The 24,341-nt window shown below is 50.0% G+C and overlaps 1 protein-coding gene across 1 annotated transcript; it reads right to left on the bottom strand.

Moving 5' to 3' along the window:
• Positions 1–875: 875 nt before the first annotated feature.
• LAS1L (LAS1 like ribosome biogenesis factor) lies at positions 876–22,661 on the bottom strand. The gene is given in 15 exon segments (XM_033201144.1): positions 876–1,195; positions 3,115–3,265; positions 6,021–6,514; positions 11,611–11,758; positions 12,107–12,313; positions 12,615–12,665; positions 13,015–13,100; positions 16,181–16,290; positions 17,123–17,169; positions 17,506–17,790; positions 19,264–19,345; positions 20,425–20,494; positions 21,476–21,604; positions 22,348–22,426; positions 22,429–22,661. Coding segments are annotated over 15 exon segments (2,217 nt in total). The 5' UTR covers positions 22,580–22,661; the 3' UTR covers positions 876–1,068.
• Between the last annotated feature and the right edge of the window lie 1,680 nt (positions 22,662–24,341).

Below are 24,341 nucleotides of genomic sequence, written 5' to 3'. Positions count from 1 at the left end.
ACATATCCACAATGATACTTAGTATATCCTTTGAAGTGTTGTAGACACTCTAGGGGTCCTAATCCAAGTTAAAACTCTTGTCTGGGCTCTGGCACAGCACTATTACCAAATTCCTCTTTGGTATTTTCTTAGTATAAGCCCTCTCTATCATTTCTTGGTGTGGCCATTTACAGAAATCCCTTAAGGCACCTAGCAGAGGCATCAGGTTATCATTTGGTGACTCTGTCCTTCCTCACCAGACTGAAGGCTCTAAGGAATGAAAACATGGTTTATTCATCCCTATCTCTTGCTAGCTCAGGGCTGACATGGGGTAGGCACTCTAAGGTGAGGTGAGTTTCTGAGGGGATTTGCTGACCACAGAGAACAGGCTCTCTGGATCAGTCCCTAAGATATTTCTCTTGCTCTAATGCACACCACAAGGAAGCCCACTCTCATCTTTTCTAGGCCAAAAGAGTGCAGAAGTGACAAAAGAAAATCTCTCTGGCTTTCAACTGCTGTTTGGTGCATAGTGTGAGCAGGTGTGGAGAACAGCAGGAAGCCTGTTGGGTAGCAGCAAGGCGGCCTGACTCTTCCCACTGTCAGGGAGGCTCTAAACAAACCACCTGGCCACTCGCTAGGCTCTGTAGCCAGCAATGCCTCTGGGGCCTGATGCTTCCAAGTGAGCTGGCCTCATACTACAGCTGAGACAGAAATGGTTCGAGGAGTCCGGAATAAGATATGGTTGGAGCCTGGTTATGGGAGCAATCAGAACCAGAGGCCCACAGGGCCTCAGGACCTGGTTCCTGGTCAAGCCTTGTCTGGAGCCTCCACAGTAAAGGGAAAACTATACTGGTCTGCCCCAGGACCCACCCTCTTCATCTCACAAACACCAAAACTACAGTTGCCTGTTTATTATTTTTCAAAACAAAACAAAAACAAAAGACATTCAAAATTCCCCTGTGGTGGACAACTGAGTTGATGTGGCTGATCCAGGCTGTCTCCCAGGTTGTCTCAGGGAGCATCAGTTGTACTAGGGGGTAGGCTGTTGCCCTGGCAGGGCTGGATGAACACTTGCACCAGGGATGGCCATCAGAAGAGCTGCAGGCCAGTTTTGAGCCCATGCAGCTGCCCCTGGCTCCAGAGAAGGCCCTCGAAGTTGCTGCTGCTGCTGTTGCTGCAGTTGCCACTGCCGACACCACAGCTCAGGCCCAAGGTGCTGAGGAAAGAGTGGGAGGTCAGTCAGGGAAGGAGGCAGCTTTAGGCTCTGGAGGAGCCAAGTGTGCTTGACATGTGTGTATCTGTGGATGGGCCCACTCTCCTGTCTGGCTTTACAAAGAGGCTGGAGCAAATCCTAGAAACGACTTCATGTGGACCCCAGGGGTGGCTTGGCCCTCTCCTCAGTTGAGGAAGGGAGGGAAGGAGGCAAGGAGCTTTTTAAATGAAGCTTTATGCAGAGCCCTAGTAGATAAACCAGATTAAAGTAGAGCTGTTTGGGTTGAGGTAGGGGAGGGGGCCCCACACCACCTGACTCCCAAGACATTGAAAGTAGCTGCCTTAACAGGGCCACCTTTCAAGGCCTTAGAGCTTCGGGGCCAGGGCACTCCAGGCTGGATCCCTCCCACACCCAATAGCTGGTTAAGGGGTCCAAGGCCAGGCTTGGGCTATAAGACAAGGCCCACAGTTGCAAGATTGCTTTAGGGAGGGTGGCTCTGCCCTCCTTCTCCCTGGCCCTGCTCATAACACTCTTGCTTCCCCTGTTTCCCGCAGGTCAAGGTCCTTCCAGCTGGGTGAGGGTGACAGCTGAGAGCAAAGCCATCATCCTACCCTCAGACAGATCCATGGTTACACTACTGCAGCTGAAAAAACCCTTATAGATGATCTAGTCCCACCACCTCCCATCACCCACAATCTTACAGATAAGTTAACTGAGGCCCAGAGATGGGAATGGACTTGCCCAAGGCCACATAGCCAAGTCAGGGGTGGAGCTGAGACAAGGAGCAGGGATGGGCATGCCCTTCCACAGCAGAGGAAACCTCCTGACTACAGTGGATGTGGGAGCTGGGCTGAATCAGCTTCCTTCTTGACTGAACAGCTCCAGCTGCCCACACTTTACCCTTGATATCCATGGTACTCAATAAGCCATCCTTACCCAGGACCAGGCTGGTTGGGAAGGACGGGTAAGGGCACCTCTGTCTCAGACATGTGAATCCCACTCCCAACTACAGATCTCCTGGCTTCCCCAGCTGCCGCCTCTCCTCTCCAAGAGGCCTGCTGGCCCTGGCCCGTGGCCTTGGACAGAGTCCATGGCATTGCCTTGGGTCTGGTCTGCTTCTGGGGCCCCTGGATTCTATAGCCCTCTCCCAGGATGTCCAGATGAAGAGGGGTTCATCTCCCAGGGAGTAGGCAGGCAGCAAAGGAAAAGACTCGGTTTCAGGGCCCTGCAGGGGTTCCTCTCTAGTACTCACAGGATTTTCCTGGTCAGAATGGCCCAGCATTCTGGAATGTACAGGCCCTTTGGATGGGCTCCTTTGTGTTACCAGCATAGCCCCTCAGCAAGGGCTGCTTGGTTCCTGGCTCCCTGGTGACCCAAGGGCTCCCACGCCTGTGATTCAGAGGCGAGTTTCGAGGGACAGCATGAAGCCCTGTGCAGGCCTTGCTACCAAGGTGCCTGGACAGTGTGGGGAGGCCTACTGACTACTCTGTGCACATTTGGACAAATCCCTTCCCCTTTCTGGGCCTTAGTTTTCTCCTCAGGAACATGAAAAAGCTGGATGAGAGCATCTATTATTGACCTTTTAGGAGTGGTGGACCAGTTAAGAGAATCTGCTGAAAGCTATGGACCCTTCTCCTCCCAAAATGTGTGCACAGACACACACACACACGTCCATCCATAAACACAAACTGAATGCAATCTGAGAGGGATGCCAAGCCCAGCTGTGTGTGGCTACTTCACTGGCTCCCCACACTAGGGACAGGAAAGCTGGCAAGGGCCCAGCCGGGACTGGGGCTTACACTTCACTCATTTAGGCCCTGACTGTGGACAGCTACCTCCCCCACCCACCTCACCTTGTCTTCTCTCCCTCCCACAGGTGGCAGAGAAAGGGGGTGAGAAATCCTGTTGCCATGGGCACTCACTCAGTCTTGCATGTTGAGGGTTCCAGCCGCTGCTCTAGCACAGGCTGGTCCAAAAGATACATGGTGTCATAATTCTCCAGCATGAGCTCTGCTGGGTCCTCGGTCTGACCTGGCATTCGGCCTAGGGGAAATGTGTCCCATCGCACGTCTTCTGTGGAGCAAAGGGAAGTGGCAAGACTGGGCTGATGAGCTGGTTCTCCGACTGGTGCACAGGCCTGCTCACCTTGTCCATCCACCCACCCCACTTAGCACGGGTGGGCTCTCTCAGGATCTCCAGCTTCACTGCTCTCGGTATCACTTCTCATGAGCCCCTCTCCACCAGAGTGCTTCACTACACATTCTTTATGGTCCTTCTTCCCTCTATTTGTTTACATATACAAGTATACAACTACAGACATTTTTGTCCCTCTTTGCTCTTTTCCTACTTCCCCAGGCATGTTCCCACACAGACACAAATACAACTTCAGACCTGGCTGTATCACTGCTTCAACTTCTCATCCTCACCCTATTTCCCTGTCTGCAGACACACACACAGGGACACATCATGGAGGGTCTGGATGTCCCAGAATTCCCAAAGCACCTCCCCCCCAACCCCAAATCCACCAGTACCTCAGAGTATCTGAATGACGTAGATTTCCTACAAATCTACACACACACTCCCCTGCCTGTTTGAATACCACATATTTTCTTAATGCAGAGATACACACACACCCCCATGCCCATCTCAGGGTGGACTCCCTGAGATAATATGTTCCCCTGTCCCCTGCAGTTCCTGCCCCAAGATGCACAAGGTACACCCCTTTTCTGGGGAAGGGTTGTCTCACTACACATCCCACCCCTCACAGCCACCCAAGTATGTATACAGAAGCACACATATACAAGCCCTTCACTCAGTGACTGTCCTGTTCACTCCCTGCCTCCCACAAACCTCATTCATTGGCATACAACCAGGAATCTTCCTGTCCCTACCTCCCCACACATGTGTACACAAAGAAGGAGCAATGGCAAAGGAGAGAGGGAGAGTTAACGTTCTAGACTTTCCACATTCACAACTCATATCCCCCCACATACAGATGCTCCACTTTAGAATGGGGATGCCGGGCATCCCCCATCCCGCTCTGTCCTATCACTGAGACACCTACCACACAGTATTATATTAAATGTCCCTCCCCATCCTTCCACAAATGCATTCAGTGTTTTCAAATGAAGCCTTCACTAGTGCATTCCACATAGTTTCCATTTCTGGCCTTCTGCATCTCCCTGGTACTCAAAGAATTCTCCCTGTCATAATGCCCCTGGCATTCTATAATGTGTCAACTCTGGACCAATTTTTTATGTAACCCAGAGCTCCTCAGGAAGGACTGTTCCTCTACTTGTCCATCCCCCTCCCCTGGCTCTCTTACTGGAAGTTGTACCTGTCTTAATGTCCTGCATTACCCCATGATACAGAGACACCTTCGTGCACAGGGACCACTACCCACATAGGCTCTGTCACTGACCCAATCATCTATCATCACTATATCCCCAATGCTGTCTATATCACTGCCCCTGCCTCTTTATCCTGATACCCTTGTACATGTCCCCAGTGACAGTGTGAACATACAGGCCACCTCTGGATGGCTATATCTCATTGCCTGTTCCCACTACCCCTCCATAGACGCCAGCCTCAATGCTGTCACTTCTCTCTCACAGACACCTATTAGCCCTCATGGATTTCAGCAACCCGGCCTCCTCTTTACAAAGCTGTACAACAGCCTGCTTGGCCATGACTTCTTTAACTGCCCCTACTTTTCCCTTTTTCACACACACACACACACACACACACACACATTAACTGCCCCTACTTTTCCCTTTTTCACACACACACACACATTAACTGCCCCTACTTTTCCCTTTTTCACACACACACACACACACACACACACACACACACGTCTGCTTATGTCAATGCCCCTCCCTTTCAATATTTACAAAGACCCCCCAACACAGCCCTCTTTGCCCTAAGTTATCTGTCACTGGGCCATGGTTTGGCCAGCAGGTATAGGCACATGCCCATATACACACACAGAGAGACAGATTTTGTGTCTTATGTTCCAGCCCTTCCACCCTGTCCATACAAGGGCAAACAAAGGCCATAGTATCTTTCTCTATAAACTCATTCACTGCCTCCCCTCTCACTTTCTGCCACTGCCCACCCCACACCACACAGGCCCAGCTGTTCTCCCTCCCTCCCCAGGCTTCAGCACACAGACTCCACACTGTTCTGTCATTCCTTCTGGGTCTTCCAGCCTCCGAGGTTCCTGTTCATTAACCTAAGCAAGGGTACTCAAAAGGAAGAGCAGATCCCTATCACTAACCCTCCCTGCAGCCTCTTCCTGGCTTCAGTCTCACCAATTTGTGTGCTCACCTAAAACTCACAGCATTCCTTATTCTCTCTTGTGATTTCACTTCCTGTTTCTCTGACTTAATGCCCTAGGTTCCTTCTTTCTAATACACAGAGCAAAATCTTGTCTCATGACCAGCCAGCCTCGAGGCACACACACACATACACAGAAAGCACTGTCTCACTGCAAGTGAAAAACACGTGCAGAACCATATACATCCACATTCCCTACTTTTTGCTATCTTCTGCCTCTATGTTACTGCCCAGGGCTCACACCCATGTCATCCTCTCAGAATGTGCTCTTTATATGAGGTAGCCAGCAGCCTGACAGTGGTCCCTGGCACTCACAGGCTCCATCCTAAGAGGCAGGAGAAGCCACCTGTCATCTATGCACCAGGCTGCCTCCAGGCTTGCCTCACATTGGCTACCTCCTGCTACTTTCCATCTCTTCCTAGGGTAGAAGGAAGCCTCAAGAGCCAGCCAAAGAGAAAAGAAGTTCATGTGGGAACAAAGTAGTTCTTACCTGAGCTAACCTGCCATGCAGAGCCCTGCAAAGCTCCTCTTTTCTGGGCCAGAAGCCTAGCATTCTCGGCAGTGGGGGACTCTTGCCCTGTAGAGAAAGGCCCCACCTCCATTCTGTCTTCCTCTTCATCATCTTCATCATCATCGTCTTCATCATCATCTTCATCCTCCTCTTCCTCCACTTGGTCATCATTTTCTTCCTCCTCCTCTACCTGGTCTGGCAAGACCTCGTTCTCCTTCTCCTCTTCCTTGACATCATTAACACTGCCCTGCTCCTCCTGCTGCTGGGCCTTTGCTTCAGACCCGAAGCTGGAGCTGGCTGGTTTGATGCTCCAATACAGGCTGTCTAGTGTATATGGAGACTTCCCAATGGGGGAGGCCTCAGAGCCCTCCTGCACCAGGCTGTTTTCTCCACTCTGGGTATAAATGGAACAGATGCGCAGCAGCTTCTCCTGCTCCTCGTCTGGCAGGCCCTGCCCCATGGCTTTGAAGATGCTGAGCAAAGGGAGGGATGGGGTAGGAAAGATTCAAAATCCCAAGCCACTTCATACCCCAACTCTCCAGGGTTTGAACTTGGTCTCTGAACTTCCAGATCTGCCTCTGAAAGGCAGTGTAGTAGAGCAGACAGAACATAGAAACAACAGGACCATGGACCCCGAACAAGCTCTGTGGTTCATCTCTGTGCCTCACTTCCATTCTCAGGTAAAATGAGGACAATAATGATACCTAATGTATAGGATTGTTGGGAGGAGTAAATAAGAAAGCTCACATAGAATGCCTGGCACAGTGCCTGGCACATAGTGGGCATGCAATAAATGATAGCTATTAGTCTGCACTTAAAAGCTACATAAATACACAAAACAGCCAACAGGCCTGCAGGGCTGGAAATGAGCAGATCCCTCTCTTCTCTGGCCTAGCTGAGCAACCTGTCTTGAGCTCCAAGGATATGCCTGGAAGTGTTCTGGGCTCCTTCTGCGTGGAACACAAACTGTGATCCCTTTATGGGAGCAGCTACAGCCCAGCCTGGAATGGAGGAAAAGAAAAAAAAAGCAGCGGCTGACAAGACAAAGCAGGATGTGGGAGGGAGGCCAGATGAGCACTGCAAACCTACTGCAGGCACTGCGGGGCTGAGGGAGACAGAGAGCACGAGGAGGGCAGGAAAGACCAAGGAGGGCTTTCGTGCAGGAGGTAGGGCCCGGGAAGCCCAGAGACAAGAGCAAGCACAGGGTGCTGCTGCGTGCAGTGAGTAGCCCAGCTAGAGGGCACGGCCTGTGCTGAGGAGCCGTGGGAGGAAGAGAGGGCTGGGAAGGTAAGTGTGTGCATTGGTGTGTGTGTGAGGGGTCACTTGCCAATTCTGAGTACACATGAAGGCCATGTTTCTGAAGATCACCATGGTGACTATGTGGAGGCTGGCCCGGACAGGCAGCCTGGAGGCAGGGAGACCAGGGAGACCAGGGAGGAGCCTGTTCCGACAGTTGAGGCCAGAGTCGGGGAGGGCTGACCTGGGGCACTGGCAGTGGAGATGGGATGGAGTGAAGCTGTGAAGGATACACAGACAGACAGAGAGCAGGGCTTGGTGACTGATGGCAGGGGTCAGGCAGAGTTAAAGATGATGACACTGTGCACACAAAAGACGGCGCCAACAGCAAAACCACCAACAGATACAGAGCTGCTGGGAAGGGGAGCTCGAGGTGAGAAGAGGGTGAGTACCCCTCACAGAGCCTCTCATAGAACCTGGTACCTAACGGGCACCCGGTCACAAATGGATGCGGATGGTTCACAGACGGGCCATGAGCTTAGCAGGCTGTTTTCTCTGGGCACATGCAGACTGGTCACATATGCAGGGTGACTGGTCAGTGGGGGCAGGGCTGGGGGGCTGATGACTTGACTGGGAGATCCTGTCTATGGAGCCAATTTCATATTCCAAGAGGATAGTGGTTCAAATTAAATTGATATTGGCTGGCTGGGGAAAGTGCTTGAAAAGCTTCCAGCCCTATCAGATGAAAAGCCAGAGAGAAACTTTGTCCTCTCATGGTGGTCCATTAGTGTGATTAATAATAAATATTCCCAGACACTTGATACTGGCAAAACGCCTCATCAACCTGCTTATGATTACCCACCTGCTATCTTGAGCCATTAGTCTGACCACTAAGGCGCAGGGGTGATGCAAATCTTAAGATACACCCCCTTCCTTGAGTATGTCTGGTCATAGCTCAGGACTGAGGTCACAGAATTCAGGCTGGTGGAATGAAGGTAGACTTTGGGGTCACACCACCTGGGCCAAGATCCCTGTCCCACCATCAACAAATGTGTGGCTATTAGATAAGTCCCATCACTCCTTAGAGCCTCAATGTCTTATCTGTCAAATAGGTTATAATACATAATACTTCCACCTCCCAAGACTGCTGTGTCAAAGTAAATGAAATTAACCTCTACAAAAAAACACAGCACCATGCCTGACACTTATTTCCAATAGTATCTTTTATTTTTTTCTCTGGGGTAAACAAAAGCCAAGTTCTGTGCTTAACAGATGCTTTCTGCAATAATACAATCTAGCGGAGTATTACAGAAGAGCATGGGACTAACGACAGGCTATCTGGATTCTGGCCCCAGCTCTGACTTGCAGCATAATACCTAGGCAAACACCCTCTGTTCCCCACTCTGTGTAATGGGGTGATTAGGACTAGATTCACTGCTTATCTGGGAAAGGCAGGATCTGTGCACAAGAAATCGTACCCAAGTGAGCCGCTGTTACTGCTGGCATGTCTCGCATCCCTCTGGTATGCTTGGGTTGGGAGAAGATCTCTGTGGTCCAGACTTCTCCAAGACCAGCAGCTTCCACTCTGCAGGCACTTAGGATTGGAAAGTACCTTGAAGGCCACCTATCCAAACCTCTCCATGCTGCTCTTGTCATTCCCTCCCTCCCATTACATACACATGCCATGTTCCTTCTGGACTTTGAAACTTGCTTTATTCTTTCTCCTGCTCGAATTGTTCAAATGCCTCCTCTCGAAACTCTGACTCATCCAGGCCCTTTTGGTTCTCCTCCCAATTTCCCACCCATCCACATCACTTCTAGTCTGGAGCACACATCTGGCAATGTGGCTGTTCAGTCCCAATTCCTGGAAGTCTTGCCTTGACTGACTTTGTCTACAAAGCCACTTTTAAAATCTTACAAATACCTCTGTGTCCCAAATGTCATCAGGGTTAAAGAAAGACTTTTGGACTCAATAGGGGGATCAGGGACTAAGAGGGTCTTGGCATCCAGACTCCCACTTCATTCATTCCCCAGGCACTGGGTCAGCTCCCACCAAGGACAGCACTGCTAGGAATGAGAGAGCAGAGCATGGTTCAATTCAACAACATTTACTGAGGCCTGTTTGGTGCCTAGACTTGTGTGGTGTGCTGGGGCACAGACAGCTGATGTAGAGTCCTTGCCCTTGAAAAGCTTAGTCTGATAGAGGGAAGGAGACACTAGGGGAAGTAGACACGGCAACACAAAACCTCAGATTTGGGAAGTATTCGAGAGTCAACAGGACAGGGTAGATGGTGCTGCCACCAAGTGAGATAGGGAACAGAGGAGGAAGATCACTTTAGAGTTGAGATGGGGACTAAGACGACCAATTCTCTTTTGGTCACAGTAAGGTGCCTGTCGGCCATCCAAGGGGAGATGTCTGACATGCAGTCGAGTACAGGAGGCTGAATCTTGGGGAAGGGCCAGAGCTAGACAGATTTGGGTCTCAACACTTTACAGGAACTAGTAATAAGCACAGGCATCTTTCAAGGAAGGGGTGGTAAACAGCATCAATGCAGCAGACACAGAGACTGACAAGGGCCCACTGATTTGGTAATTAGGAGGTCAAAGCAACTCTGGGGGTGAATGTCAAATTGCAGCAGGTTGAGGAGTAAGAGGGTAGTGAGGAAATGGAGAGTGTTGAGTGTAGACTACTCTTTTGAAATGTTTTGATGGGAAGGGTGGGAATGATAAGCTGATGATAACCCAACAGAGGGATGCAGGGTCAAAGGAGATTTTGCTTGTGTTGCTGTTACTGTTGTTTTGTTTAAGATGAGAAAAGCTCAGGCACGTTCCTAGGTTGAAGAGCAAGAGCCAGCAGAGCAAGGTACAGGCTGGGGTGAGGCCCCAGCGATGCTGGCAGAGGTGGCTCCAGAGCACAGGTGGAGGAGCAGGCTTTGAGGTGGGGCAAGGCCACCTCATCCTGAGACTGGCGAGAAGGTTGAGTGCAGCCGCAGATCAGTTCACGAGGGCTGGACCTCAGGTCGAGGGGGCCCTGCTGGATGCCTCCATGTGCTCGAGGAAGCTAGGGTGAAATGGGAGAGGGGGAGGGGCTTGAGGTGAGCGGTAAGGGTTTAGAATAGTGAGGAAATGGGAGAGAAAGTGGTCAGAAAACAAGTAAAAGTTCAGACAAGCAGAACTGAGGCCTCGCCCAAGATTAAAAATCATACCTCTGCAGTGGCAGCAATCCGCAGGGCTATGTGGTTTTCTCCAGCAGAGCTCAGCTACCCTGGCTGAGGAGCAGGGGAAGCAGAATGGGGAGGATCAATTACAGCTCAGGGGTTTGCAAGTCAGATATGGCCAAAGGATGGGCAAAGCTGAAGGTGCTGATGATGAGTGGCCGAACTGAGCAACCACAGACAGGATAGAGGGGAAGCAAGGTCAAGGGATGCAGGAAATGGAGGGATGGAGATCTGGATGCAGGCAAAGAGCAAATGTCATGGGATGCAAGGGTGAGAACTAGAAGGACGAGAAGTGGTGGTCACCGAGTGGGATGCTGGGATGTCAGCTTTCAGAGGTGGAACAGCTCCGAATGATGGAAATGGGTTGCTGAGTGTAGTGGAGAATGAAAGTCACTGGAGTTGAGGAGCTGCAGAGTGTCAGATGAGTCATCCAAATGAAACAGATATTGCTCAAGAAAGCAAGAAGGAAATCAGGTGCTAAAGGCTTCCATGATTATGAGGGAAGTGGCTCAGGGTCAGGAAATGAAAGAGAAAAGGAAAGGGAGACAACCACAGGTATTTACCAGTGCAATATTCAGTTTGACCATAGAACCCAGGGTGGATGGGGTAAAGGAGACTCACAGGAGGTATGGCTACCATGGTAAGTTGGGCCAGAATCAGAAAGATCTTTGAATGTCAGGCTGAGAAGCCTAGACTTAACAGGAAGGCAATAGGGAGCAACTGAAGGTTGCTAAGCAACTATCGGAGGTATACTTTGGAAAGATAATAGAGGAAACAGCACTGGGCTTGGAGTCAGAAGACCTGGGTTCAATAATAAACAGCAGCTACCATTTATTGTGCACTTACTCTGTGCAGGCCACTGTGCTAAGCACTCTAGGGGGATTGTCTTATCCATTCCCACACTGGACTCAATTCAGTCAGGTCTTAAGCTGTATGATCTTAGGTAAGAAAACCCTACCCCCCCGCCCCGGACTCAGTTGTCCCATCTGTCAGTGGGAGTGAGAGTGGGCTAGCTTGTCCCCAAAGGGCCCTTCTAACTCAGTCATTCTAGGGCAGTGTGGCCCCGAGGCTTGAAGGGCCTCACCCTCTTACCGGATGGAATTCAAGAGACTTACATCCGAAGGAGTTGGGGGCTGGCCCAGCAAGGTGAGCCCAAGCAGGACTCAACCATCCGGGGCCAGTCAAGGGAGGCGGAGCAGTTGAACAGCCTCCAGCCCCTTCTTGCTTCCCACTGGCCTGCAGAAAATCGGCGAGCATTCCGTCCTGAGAGAGAAGAGAGGATCTAAGGAGAAGGAAGCAGTGAGCCCCCCACCCAACATTTCACCTCAGAAAGTTTGGCTCTGTCCCTCCCCATCCCCCCAGACGCCCCACCTATACCTCCCAACTGCTCAAAGAATTCAGGGCACTTTGCCCCAGCCCAGTTTAGTTGGCTCTGAGAAGAAAAGGAAAAGGGAGATTTGTCCACTGCTTCCGCGGGGCCCTCTTGGGCAAACCTAAACCTTTAACACGGGAGGTGTTTGCCTGGTGCTTCTTAGCAGAGAGCTGAGGACAGCGGCAGAGGCTCCTGCCTGGGCTGCCTTAGGCCCTAGGGCTAGGGCTAGTCTCCCTCACCAGTCTTGGTGTTGGCCACGATCAGTTCAACGGTCCATCTGAGGATGTAGGTAGGCCGGATCCCGCTGATCCCCAAGGCTGGCAGTTCAGAGAGCATCCTCTCCAATAGGGCCTGCGTGAAGTTCTGGGAGTGCAGGCCCCTGAGCAGGGGCTGCCAGAACTGAGAGAACGGCTTTGGCACCAGGACGTCATTCAAGTCCACGTTTTCTGGTTTGTAAGGGACACCCATTTGAGGGGGCAATAGGAGGGAGAGAGCAGGAGAGCACGAAAGAGAGAGCAAGAGACAGCAAGAGAAAGGAAATGAGAGTGAGAGCAAGAGAATGTGTGCGCGCGCATGAGCCAAGCCCCCCACCAACAACAGAGTTGCCACCGCAGAACAAAGGAAAGAGGAGAGCAGAACAGTGGGGAGAGAGAAACCAGTTAGTATCTGGCAACCAACAACTGACTCAAAATAAAGTATAAACAAAACAGAGATCTGGTTCTAGCTTCAGCTTTGTCAATAACTCACTGTGTGACTTTGGGTCAGTACCTTCCCCTCTCTGGACCTCAGTCTGACCATCTGTAACATGAGGATGTTGGACTAGATGACCTCACAAGGCCCCTCCATTCTGCTGTTCTAGCTCTCTAGCTAGCAGCCAAATCACAATGAACATGGCACAATAATGTCATTAAGACTCCCCGACCCCACCCCATCCCACCCCATCCCATTCCAGACCACTTAAGGACAGCCCCACAACTGTCAGTGAGGCTATCTGTTCTGCTCAGCGAGAAAGGCTGAGGGAATTTCAGAGACCGCGGAATGGCAGGAAACAGCCTTCACACCCCAACCCAGGGCCCCCCAGCCCACCCCAGGTGTTCCCACCCAGGAATCAGAACCCTAAGGGTGCAGTGAGCCCCCAGAACCCTACCTTCATACTCTATCTGCAAAGCTGCCAACTGTTCAAATGTGGGGACAAGGAAGCCATCATCCAGAAAAGCATCCAGCACAGCCTCCCTGGAACAAGAGGACACTAATTTAGCAAAGTGATGCTGGCAGAAGACCCTTTCCTACTCCTCCACCTACCTCCAAAGCAGTTAATGCCTCTGGCTCAAGTGGCTGAAGCAGTATAGGGAGAGGGGTGGTGGGTGGGTAGGAGTGGGGAGGAAGGGAGTTGACAATTGGATCTTAGCCTTCAGCCTCCTCGGGCAGGGGCTGGTTAGAGGCTGGGATCAATGGGTTTTGAACAAGTGCTTACCAAGCACTAATGCTGATCTATGGCCCATAATGAGGGCAGTAGTGTCTGAATACACTTCAACACACAGACAGGAAAAAGTTCCACATCCACAGAGGAAGGAATTAAATGCCTGGGATCATGGGGTCAAGGGCTTTTAGACTCAGTTCTTGCAGTCTGTTTCTCTTAACCACTCTCCAGTACCCTACCCCTTCTCTTCTCTCTGGCTACCTTCTTTTAGATCCTAGAAGTAGAAACCTTGGGGACCCAACTGCTAGACCAAATATGGTCCACAGGCCTTATTACTAGGGGGTTCTAAAAACCCAGAACAAAGTTAGAGGGGTTGCAGGAATAGGCTATAGAGATAATCTCCCATCTCTATCTATTAACCCATTTATGCCTAGTGTTCCATTATTGGAACCGCCAGCATAAATGGGTTAATAGCTCAAACCTACACCAGCAACAGCAAGCTGATTCCTCCAGAGTTAGTGGCTTCCCAAGAGGCTCTCTGCTATAGTTTGGATGTTTGTCCCCTCCAAATCTTATGTTGAAATTTGATCCCCAATGTTGACCTTGGTGCCTGTAGAAGGGGTGTGGGTCACTGGGTCGGATCCCTCATGAATGACTTGGTGCTGTTCCCACAGTATCAAGTTCTTGTTCTATTAGTTTCCGCAAGAGCTGGTTGTTAAAAAAGAGCCTGACATCTCCCCCTCCACCTTGCCATCTGATCTCTGCAAAGTGGGCTCCCCTTTGCCTTCTGCCACGAGTGGAAGAAGCAGCCTGAGGCTCTCACCAGAAGCAAATACTGGCACCATGCTTCTCGTACAGGATACAGAAGCATGATATAAACAAACCTCTTTTCTTCATAAATTACCCAGCCTCAGGTATTCCTTTATAGCAACACTAAACAGATACAGACATTCTCCTAGCTGACCAAGCCTAGACGTGGAAAAAAGAGCTCCCAAGGTGTCCTAATGCCTGGAAAATTGACATACTTAGATCCCAAACTCCAGCTTTACCAGGCAGACGCTACTGTGTTAGGGGCATAGTTTTCCCAGCTGCTAATGAAGCCACCACCAACTCTTTTGGTGAAAGGTAGAGCCAAGAAACCTAGGCTGGGCAAACACTGATAAAATACTTTTGGAACTAGTATCCTGGACATGAAGAGAAGACTCCAGGGGCAATCCCAGCCTACACTGTAGTTTTCACCCAGGGTTACTCTGCCACCTACACCACCTACCTACACTCTCCAACTTCTCTTTAGCTGAGGTTTAGCACTGCCTCCACAGGTTCTTAGAGGAAAGTCCCCCAAAGCCCTTCCAGCTGAATTTAGGTAGAAAGCCCCCAAGAGCTAGGGAGGAAAGAAGAATGGGTAGACATACCATGCGCCTGCTCTAGACTGAGCTGAGCACTTTGTTTCGGAAAAAAAAGGCTCACAGCCATACTTGAGAGACAAGGAACTTACTCTCTAGGAGCCAGACCCTGAGAAGGTCCTGCCTCTATTCCCCTAATCATGACTATCCAAGGGATGCTAATACCCTCCAAAGGCAGTTCAAAAGAAAACACCAGGCTGGGCGTGGTGGCTCACATCTGTAATCCCAGCACTTTGGGAGGCCAAGGCAGGTGGATCACCTGAGGTCAGGAGTTCCAGACCAGTCTGGCCAACATGGCAAAACCCCATCTCTACTAAAAATAGAAAAATTAGCTGGGCGTGGTGGTGCTTGCCTGTAGTCCCAGCTTCTTGGGAGGCTGAGGCAGGAGAATCCCTTGAACTCGGGAGGTGGAGGGTGCAGTGAGCCGATATCGTGCCACTGCACTGCAGCATGGGCAACAGCGAAACTCCATCTCAAAAAAAAAAAAAAAAAAAAAGACAAGACAAGACCAGGCCGGCTGCAGTGCCTTACACCTGTGATCCCAGCACTTTGGGAGGCCAAGGCAGGAAAATCTCTTGAATCCCCAAACTTGAAACCAGTCTGGGCAACATGGTGAGACCCCACCTTTACAAAAAATTAAAAAATTAGCCAGATGTGGTAGTGCATGCCTGTTGGTCTCAGCTACTTAGGAGCCTGAGGTGGGAGGATCTCTTGAGCCTGCGAGGTTGAGGCTGTGGTTAACTATGTTCACACCAATGCACTCCAGCCTGGATGACAGAGCATGACCCTATCATAAAAAAAGAGAAAAGGTCAGGCTCAGTGGCTCATGCCTGTAATCCCAGCACTTTCGGAGGTCCAGACAGGCAGGTCATTTGAGGCCAGAGTTTGAGACCAGCCTGGCCAACATGGTGAAACCTGTCTCCACTGAAAATACAAAAACTAGCCAGGCGTGGTGGCTCACATCTGTAGTCCCAGCTACTCTGGTGGCTGAGGCATGAGAATCACTTGAACCCAAGAGGTGGAGGCTGTAGTGAGCCAAGACTGCACCACTGCACTCCAGCCTGGGTAACAGAGAAAGATACTGTCTCAAAAAAAAAAAAAAAAGACAAGACTAGTAATGCCACCATATTATCTTTTACCTCAAACTTAGACAAGGGCTAGGCAGTGAGGTGGTAATTATCAAGGGATTTTCCTAGTTGTCAAGAGCTCCACATGCCACCCGACAGACAGGAAAGCAGCTGGCCAGGAGATGGATGACAGTGGGCATTCCTTCCTCTGGCCATTCTAGTATAGGCAACCCCCACCTGGAAGTTGGCAGGGTCGAGGGCAAACAGTTCTGCCAAATGTAGGGTCACTGTGGAGGGGATCAGGATTATCCCTGGGATTCTGTACAGCAGAGATTGGCAAGCTAGGATAGGGAAACCAATTTCAATGAGGCTGCTACCCTCTATCCTAGAGAATACGCAGCTCCCAGTTACCTAGTTACACACCTGTTCTCGCATGTAACGCCCTTGAGCTCTGCCAGGACACATTCTACACGTGGGGACGGGTTATTCCACGCCTTAATGGCCTTAGGTAAATACCTAAATTTCTCCAGCACCTGCCAGTAAAGAGGGTCCCATCAGAAGCCTGGTTCAGCCAAGCAAGCCACCTCCACCCCTCCAGGATCCCTTCCCATAGGACCTCTCAGCACTGCCCTGCAGGGGACAGGGTAGGGCATGCAAGGGTGGACCCACAACTCCCCTATGGCCTTGCAACTAAAAATAGCCTGACTCTCAAATATGAGACTTTCTCCTCCTTCTCTCTCCCTCCCTCCTCCAACTGAATTTCCTGTGGGCAAATACTGAGACGTTCAATGGGAGAATTTGGCTGGAGATAGAGACCCTTAGGCCAAAGGGCCAGGGATGAGGGGAGGCAATGAGTTACAGAAGAAAGGTAACTGGGAGATCCAGGTACTAATCCTGGTTCTATCATTAACTGTATATGTGACTTTGGGCCTGTCCCTTCACTCATCCATGGCTTCAATTTCTTAATCTGTGAAAAGGGAGGACTGAACTAAATGGTTTCTGAGTGACCTCCCTAAAAACAGAACCCCTCCAGCTCACCTGATTTAGGGAAGCTCGTGGGCCCCATCTACTGGTCAGCTGCGGAATTGCAAGGCTGCGCAACTACCCATTCCCAGTTGTTCCCTACCACCCAGTGGGGCAGATTATCCGCAAACTTCATCATCTGTTCCCTTCCATCGGTGTGGAGGATCAGTCAATTGGACTCTGCTCCTCTTGTGTCCTTCCTAGTTCCCCCCTCTCTCTTTCCGAGAAGTTCCCTCACGCTTTGTCACTTTTCTTTCAAATTCCTTCTCATCAGGTAGCTGGCAAGAGGCAAGAAATGGCTGGGGCAGATGAGAGCACATCAAGTCCAGGGCACTTTCTTACCGTAAACTGCTCCTCTTCATATGATACCAGCAGTTCTCGGGCTCTTTCTGAAAACAGAATGGGGAAACAGATAGGATTGCCAGCCCAGACCCCTGTTCCTGATGGGATTCTGAGCCTCTCTCACCTCATTTCTTGAGTTGTAATTGGGGAGCTAGAATTCTTTCCCCAACTACTTCACAGGGCTCAAGATGGTTTGTGAAGTGAATGTGACAGCCATTATACTATGGAAACTAGCCAGGAAGATGGTTTGTGACAGTAATGTTTTAAGCTAAGACTCACCACAGCCCCAGAGGAAATGCTGAGCCAGGGAAATAAACAGCATTAACTCTTAAGCCTGAGCCTTCTGGGCTCATGGGCCCCTTTCTGCCCTCCAAAACACCTACCATATAGCTCTTTATGACTCAGGGCCTTTTTGCAATGAGAATCCACCTCTTCGCTGCCTTTGCTGTCTCCATCGGCCTTTACATCTGACTCCGCACTTTTCCCATTATCCTGAGGCTCTGGTTTCTGTTCTCTGATGTCATCAACAACAATGTTCTTATCTTCCTCTTGATCCTCTTCCTCTATCCCTTCCCTGAACTCCTCCAACTCCCAGGTCTCTCTCAGGCTGTTCTCCAGTTGGCGGCACCAATAGGTCTTCTGGAGCCAATCTAGGACAAAGTAGCAGCCTAGAGGAGGGAAGGAAGGCAGTGCCACAGGATCAGGCAGGCAGCTAGCAGGCCTCCAGCCTCATCTTGTGGGCATTATAGGAAGGCCCCAGGAAAAGGCTTGGCTCCAAGGTTCAAATCTCAAATATCCAGAAGCAGCCTCTTTCACTCTGGGTTATCCCCGTTCTTTGCTTTATCCTGCTCACGAGCACCTTTACTAGAAAAAAACTATTATTGGACTTAGAGACGGGATGCAAAAACAGCAAGTGGCTAGTAAGTGGGAGAAGTAGGAATCAGCCCCATTAGCTAGTTACATGGCGTTGGCCAAGTCTCCCCTTTTCTAGATCTCAGTTTTCCCATCACAAAAGGTGAGGCTAAATCCGGGACTCTTAATTGGGATGGGGGTCCAAGGAACTCCTGGGTTCATAACACTGCTGATGGCTCATGTCTGACAACCTCCCCACCTCAACTACGGAGAGGTATGTGAGACTAACGAGGGACTACTTCAGGAACAACATTTAATGGGGGAGTGGCCGGGCACTGTGGTTCACGCCTATAATCCCAGCACTTTGGGAGGCCAAGGTGAGCAGATCACTTGAGGTCAGGAGTTTGAGACCAGCCTGTCCAACATGATGAAGCCCCAACTCTACTAAAATACAGCCGGGTGCAGTGGCTCATGCCTGTAATCCCAGCACTCTGGGAGGCCGAGGCGGGCAGATCATGAGGTCAGGAGTTCAAGACTAGACTGACCAACATGGTGAAACCCCATCTCTACTAAAAATACAAAAAAAAAAAAAAAAAAAATTAGCCAGGCATGGTGGCGGGTGCCCGTAATCCCAGCTACTCAGGAGACGGAGGCAGGAGAATCACTTGAACCCAGGAGGTGGAGGTTGCAGTGAACTGAGATTACACCACTGCACTCCAGCCTGGGTGACAGAGCGAGACTCTGTCTCAAAAAAAAAAAAAAAAAAGTTAATCACGCGTAGTAGCGTGTGCCTATAGACCCAGCTACTCAAGAGGCTGAGGCAGGAGAATTACTTGAACTCGAGAAGTGGAGGTTGCAGTGAGCCAAGGTCGTGCCACTGCACTCCAGCCTGGGCAACAGGGTGAGACTCGTCTCAAAACAAACAAACAAACAAAAAACAACTTAAGGGCAGGCAAAAAAAACCTCTGTAGTCAAGGTATCAAAATATGCCAAGCCATGTTGGAAGCTGAAACAAAAGGAGAAATCAGTAATACTAATCCTGTTTTATTTAAAGTTTTGATATTATGTTTATCATGAATTTTTCCACATTAATATGTTATTTATCTTGATTATGGAACTTTTGACTTCTCCCCGCTTTAAATGTTGTGTACAAGGCGAGGCCTCACTTCTTTCACCCTAGTCCCAGCCTTGGCTCCAGGTGAAGACCCTCCTGCCTATCCCTCTACCTCAGTGCCACCAAGCCCAGGCCCTGGGTTTAACTGTAATAGGCATACCCTCTGAGGACTCACCTCTGCGGCAGTCATTTATATGGGGCATTTTCTTGTGGGTCAACTCATGGCGAAGGTCAACAATCCAATCCGGAATGTTTACCTGATTACAGGGGAGGGTGTGAGTATAGAAATTGGAAAATATTAAAGGTGGAAGGGAGCCAGAGATTAATTATCCTGACCACCCTCTGCCCCATTTTACAACTAGAGAAACAGAGGTCCTGAAAGAAGATTCCAATCATAGTGACAGAGCCAAGATCAAAAACCAGCTCTCCTTATTCTTTTTTTACTGCTCTATGGAAGAAGTATTGAAAATTAGAAAAGTGGCCCGGGCACAGTGGCTCATGCCTATAATCCCAGCACTTTGGGAGCCCAGGGCGGGCAGATCACTTGAAGCCAGGAGTTGGAGACCAGCCTGGCCAAAATGGTGAAACCCCGTCTCTACCAAAAATAAATGTAATCCCAGCTACTCGAGTGGCTGAGGCACGAGAATCGCTTGAACCCGGGAGGCGGAGATTGTGGTGAGCCAAGATCACGCCACTGCACTCGAGCTTGGGCAACAGAGCAAAACTCTATCTCAAAAAAAGAAAAGAAAATCAGAAACAGAAAAGGCACACACCTCCCCTAACCACCAACCACCCTTCTACAACAAATAAATACCTGTGAATGAGCATTAACAATCACGTCTCCAGCCTCCCTCCACCCTGTCCTTCTCCCTGAGTATCCTTTACCCCTGTTTCCTCCTACACCTACTCTGGGAAGTGCTAATGACTGAGAACATGCCTGCCCTCTGGGCCTCTACACACTTCACATACTCACTCAGGGCAGGAATGTCTAAGTTACAGAAGTAGAGACATGGGATGGGAATTCCTGATTTACAAAGTGACTCACAGTGGCTGAGCTGTCTCCTCCCTCTGACTGTCACCTCTTTCCTGTCCCCACCCAGTGCTACATTTGGGCTCCTCCAGCAAGTTGGGCAGGCCAAGCCCTCTGAGATACCAGTCATGAGCAAGGGAGCAACTGTGCCTCCTTCAGGCTGGAAGCTGAGGTTCTGGGATTCTTGCAGGGCTTGGCTGGTAGTGATGGGATGAGCTAGTCTGACTGTGTGACCACATTACCCCATGACCATTTGGTGAACCCTCTTGGAGAGAGAATTGAGCAAGTTCACTGAATCATACGCACCTCTTGAGCCAGACACTTGAGGGGGACCTTGGCAAACTTTGTCTTCCTCTCCGAGATGAGATTCACAAACCTGGAGTTGAGGGAAAAATAAGTGGCACAGCCCAAGGAACCATTTTATTCCGAACGCTTTGCTGAGTTACTGAAACCCTGCATTTCCACAACTTTTCCACTGACTGTCCTGTCCTATTCTTACAGCTGGTGTCAGCCAGAGCAGGGACAGTTCCATCCATTCCGACATTTAATGAGAGTCTGCCCTATAATGAAGCCATACAGATGAATAAGACACTGCGCTAGTCTTGAACAGTTCTGTCTAGGATAAATAATCATGACATAATGTAATGTATTAGGCTAGAACATAATATGCTATAAATGCTGCAAAGGACTATATCAGATAATGGGGAGCACAGCTAATCAATGGAGAAAATAAGAAGAGAAAGGGAGGATCTCAAGGCAGACAAGGGGAACAATAGATAAACAAAGACTTTGACAGATATGAAAACTCAGTAGCAACCTTTTTTCCAATGTGTATACAGCTAGAACCATTATGAGTCACTTTGTAAGTCAGGAATTCCAAGCCCATGTCTCCACTTCCATAACTCAGCAATCTTTCAGTGTTCATGAGGGAGAGAAGGGGAAAAGGGTGGTGCTAGGAATAGACAGGGACAGGGTTGGAAAGTCCACATTAAATCACGGGCAAGGACATCGAGCCATTCAGACAAGTTCCTCTGGGTGAGGAATTCAAAGGTAAGAAAAAATATCAGACTATCAAGAGACCCACAGAGATCACCTGGTCTGAATCCCTTCCTCTACATTCCAAGAGAGAAAGAAAAATGGAAGAGAAGACTTTCAGGAAAAAGGAAGAAAAAGAGGAATGTGTTGGCGAGGGTACCAAAAGCTGTTAAGTCAGGCAATAATCACAGGCTGATCCACACTGAGGTACACGCGGGGTTTTGCTTCAGATAACACCTGAAGCCAAGTTTTGCTTATCACATGCCTCCCCTGCCTCCAGTCCCCAAAGCCAACCTCCACCCCTACCCCATGCAGGTCTTACCTGACCAATGCCATGCCATAGAGCAGTCTAAGTTCATCAGTGCCCAAGCCACCAGTTACATCCAAGAGCTTACAGCGTATCAGGTCAGCAGTAGAAGCCACTGCCAGAGGGAGTTCGTTGCCTGACCTAAAGGGTCACAGTCCAGCACCATCATAAAGAGCTCTTACACTGGTCTACCCTCCACCTCAGAACCTAGGTTGTTGCAGGCTACACCCATCATATTCTGGTTCAAGAGAGCATGAACAGACACAAAACAAGAAGGTGAAGGAGACAGGGTAATGTCTGTGGGATCCAACAGTATACAGGACATGAGGGGCTGACTAGGCCGTATACAGGACACCTAACTGGTAGACTGTCAATCAACAGTTGTGTGGACACACCCCTTTCTTTCACCCCCCCCCCCAATCAACTCATTGAGCTAGAGGAGCCCCTTATCCCTTGTTAGTCGGCTCCCAACTCAATCTTACCAACTGGACTGAGGCGCCCCACTCAAACATGGTTTTGCAGGCAAGACCTCCTCCCCATTGAAATCGGAAATCCACCCAAGGGTATTAACCTACTCCTTAAGCCCTGGCTCAGGCCTCACTAGTCCCTCCGGCATCCTCTCCAAGTGGGAGAAGGTCACTTTTTGGAGGTAATGGGTAAACCTCACAGATATAACAAGAGAATTGTTGAGGCACAACCCTTACTTTCCATCCACAAACGGGATTAGCGCAAGGATGGCCGCGGCGTTCCCCTAGGCATTTGGGAGAGGGGCAACTTTAGGCGACTTAGGGGAAGACTGGAGAACAGGGCCTTATAGAAACTCGACAAAGGAAGAGGTGCAGCGCCACCAACACGCAGGCAAAAGGGCCGAATCCGCCACCTTACCTGCTCTCCACACCGTGATGCGGTTAAGCGCGTACCGCTGCAACTTGTGGTCGTCACAGAACAGATAAACCGTCACCTGGTCCACTCGGCCCTGCTGAGCCAGGCGACCACGATGCCGTGGGCCCAGAGTGGCAACGACCCTTTCCCTTTGCAGCACTTTCCGTACCACGCACTCCACACGAGATCCATCCCCTGGGAACCCAGACCTGGCCCGGCCCCGGATTCCCACGACATACTGAGCTCAACACCAGGCTCTGCGCCGCGCTGCTCCGCACAGCCTTCAGCTCAACGTGCTACCCTCACCCCGAACCGCCACCGCACCAGCAGCCAATAGGAGAGCGTGACCCCATACGCAAGCCCGCCTTCCAGCGTCACCATGGCCAATCGGAACGTGAGAGTTGGGCGCCGACCTAATGACATGCGGGGTTAAAAACTCGCCGGCCGGAAGTGTTCTTTTCACAAACCAAACCCTCCAGGTGCAAGCGTTCAGCCACCAGGTTCCGCCAATTTCCTGGTTGCTAGCCGGCTTCTGTACCAGACCGGAAAGGGTGTGTCTTCACTGCAAGAGGAATTTTATTTTGCCCCCCTCGGCGGGCGGCAGCATGATGTAGTCATCCAGTGAACTGAAAATGCGATTTTAAGTATGTTTTTATTGCTACGAATCAGGACCTAACCTAGTAAAACACTGGACACTGAAGCCGAGCTACAGAGGAAATATCTCATCGAAATAGTCAAAGTTAGGTTGAAAAAATCTGCTTTTGTGGCCGTTAACCAGGGGCCCTGCCTTTTAAATTGTACCAGCCTGGCGGGCGTGGTGGCTCACTCCTGTAATCCCAGCACTTTGGGAGACCCAGGCGGGCAGATCACTTGAGGTCAGGAGTTCCAGACAAGCCTAGCCAACATGGTGAAACCCGGTCTGTAGTAAAAATACAAAAATTAGCTGAGCATGGTGGCACACGCCTGTAATCCCAGTTACTCAGGAGGCTGAGGCACAAGAATCGCTTGAATCCGGGAGGCAGAGGCTGCAGCGAGCCAAGATCGCACCCCTGCACTCCACCCTGGGTGACAGATCGAGACTCTGTCTCAAAAGTAAAAAAATACATACATACATACATACATACATACATACATACCAGCCTAGAGACCTGGATTTTACTCTAAGTTTTGCAACTAACTGTGTGGACTTAGACTAGTCTCAGTTTTCCCATCTATACAGTGAGAGTTGTAGACTGGTCTCTAGGTTCTCTGTCACAGCTGAAAATTGTAGGATTTTACTCTGCCAACATTCCACTATGTTGGTTTCAACATCCACCAAGGTATACTTGGTTTTTCTGCGAAATTCCTTGGTATTTTGGAGTTCTGGGAGAAAAGCAGTATTACAAAGTTCCTCTGATTTTACAAGTTGGCTAAAATATGTTTAGGACTATGTCCCAATCCTTCTTGCAGAAGTTATTTTCCAATGTAACACTTGAGAGAGAGAGAGACAGAACTGTGCTAGCGATCTTAACAGCATTGCTGTGAGTGGCACTTTCACGCTTTACAGCAACAAATCCCTGTTCATCCTCTGTATGTGCTTCTTTCTCCAGCCAACTTTTCCTAAGATGTAGTCTGCCCATGGTTATTTTATTTTATTTTTTTCCTTCCTTCTTTGTCTTTCTTTCTTTTTCTTTTGTCTTTTTCTTTCTTTCTTTTTCTTTTTCTTCTTTCTTGCTTCTTTTTTTTGACATGGAGTCTGGCCAATCTCCCAGGCTGGAGTGCAGTGGCACGATTCTCGGCTCACTGCAACCTCTGCCTCTGGGGTTCAAGTGATTCTCTTGCCTCAGCCTTCGAGTAGCTGGGATTACAGGCGCCCGCCACTAGGCTCGGCTAATTTTTGTATTTTTAGTAGAGACAGGGTTTCACCATGTTGGCCAGGCTGGTCTGAAACGCCTGACCTCAAGTGATCTGCCGGCCTGAGCCTCCCAAAGTGCTGGGATTACAGGCATGAGCCACCACA

This window comes from Trachypithecus francoisi, unplaced genomic scaffold (assembly GCF_009764315.1).
Source record: "Trachypithecus francoisi isolate TF-2019V2 unplaced genomic scaffold, Tfra_2.0 Lachesis_group6, whole genome shotgun sequence".
NCBI classification, from domain to species: Eukaryota; Metazoa; Chordata; class Mammalia; order Primates; family Cercopithecidae; genus Trachypithecus; species Trachypithecus francoisi.
This window is presented reverse-complemented; position numbering and strand designations above follow the sequence as displayed.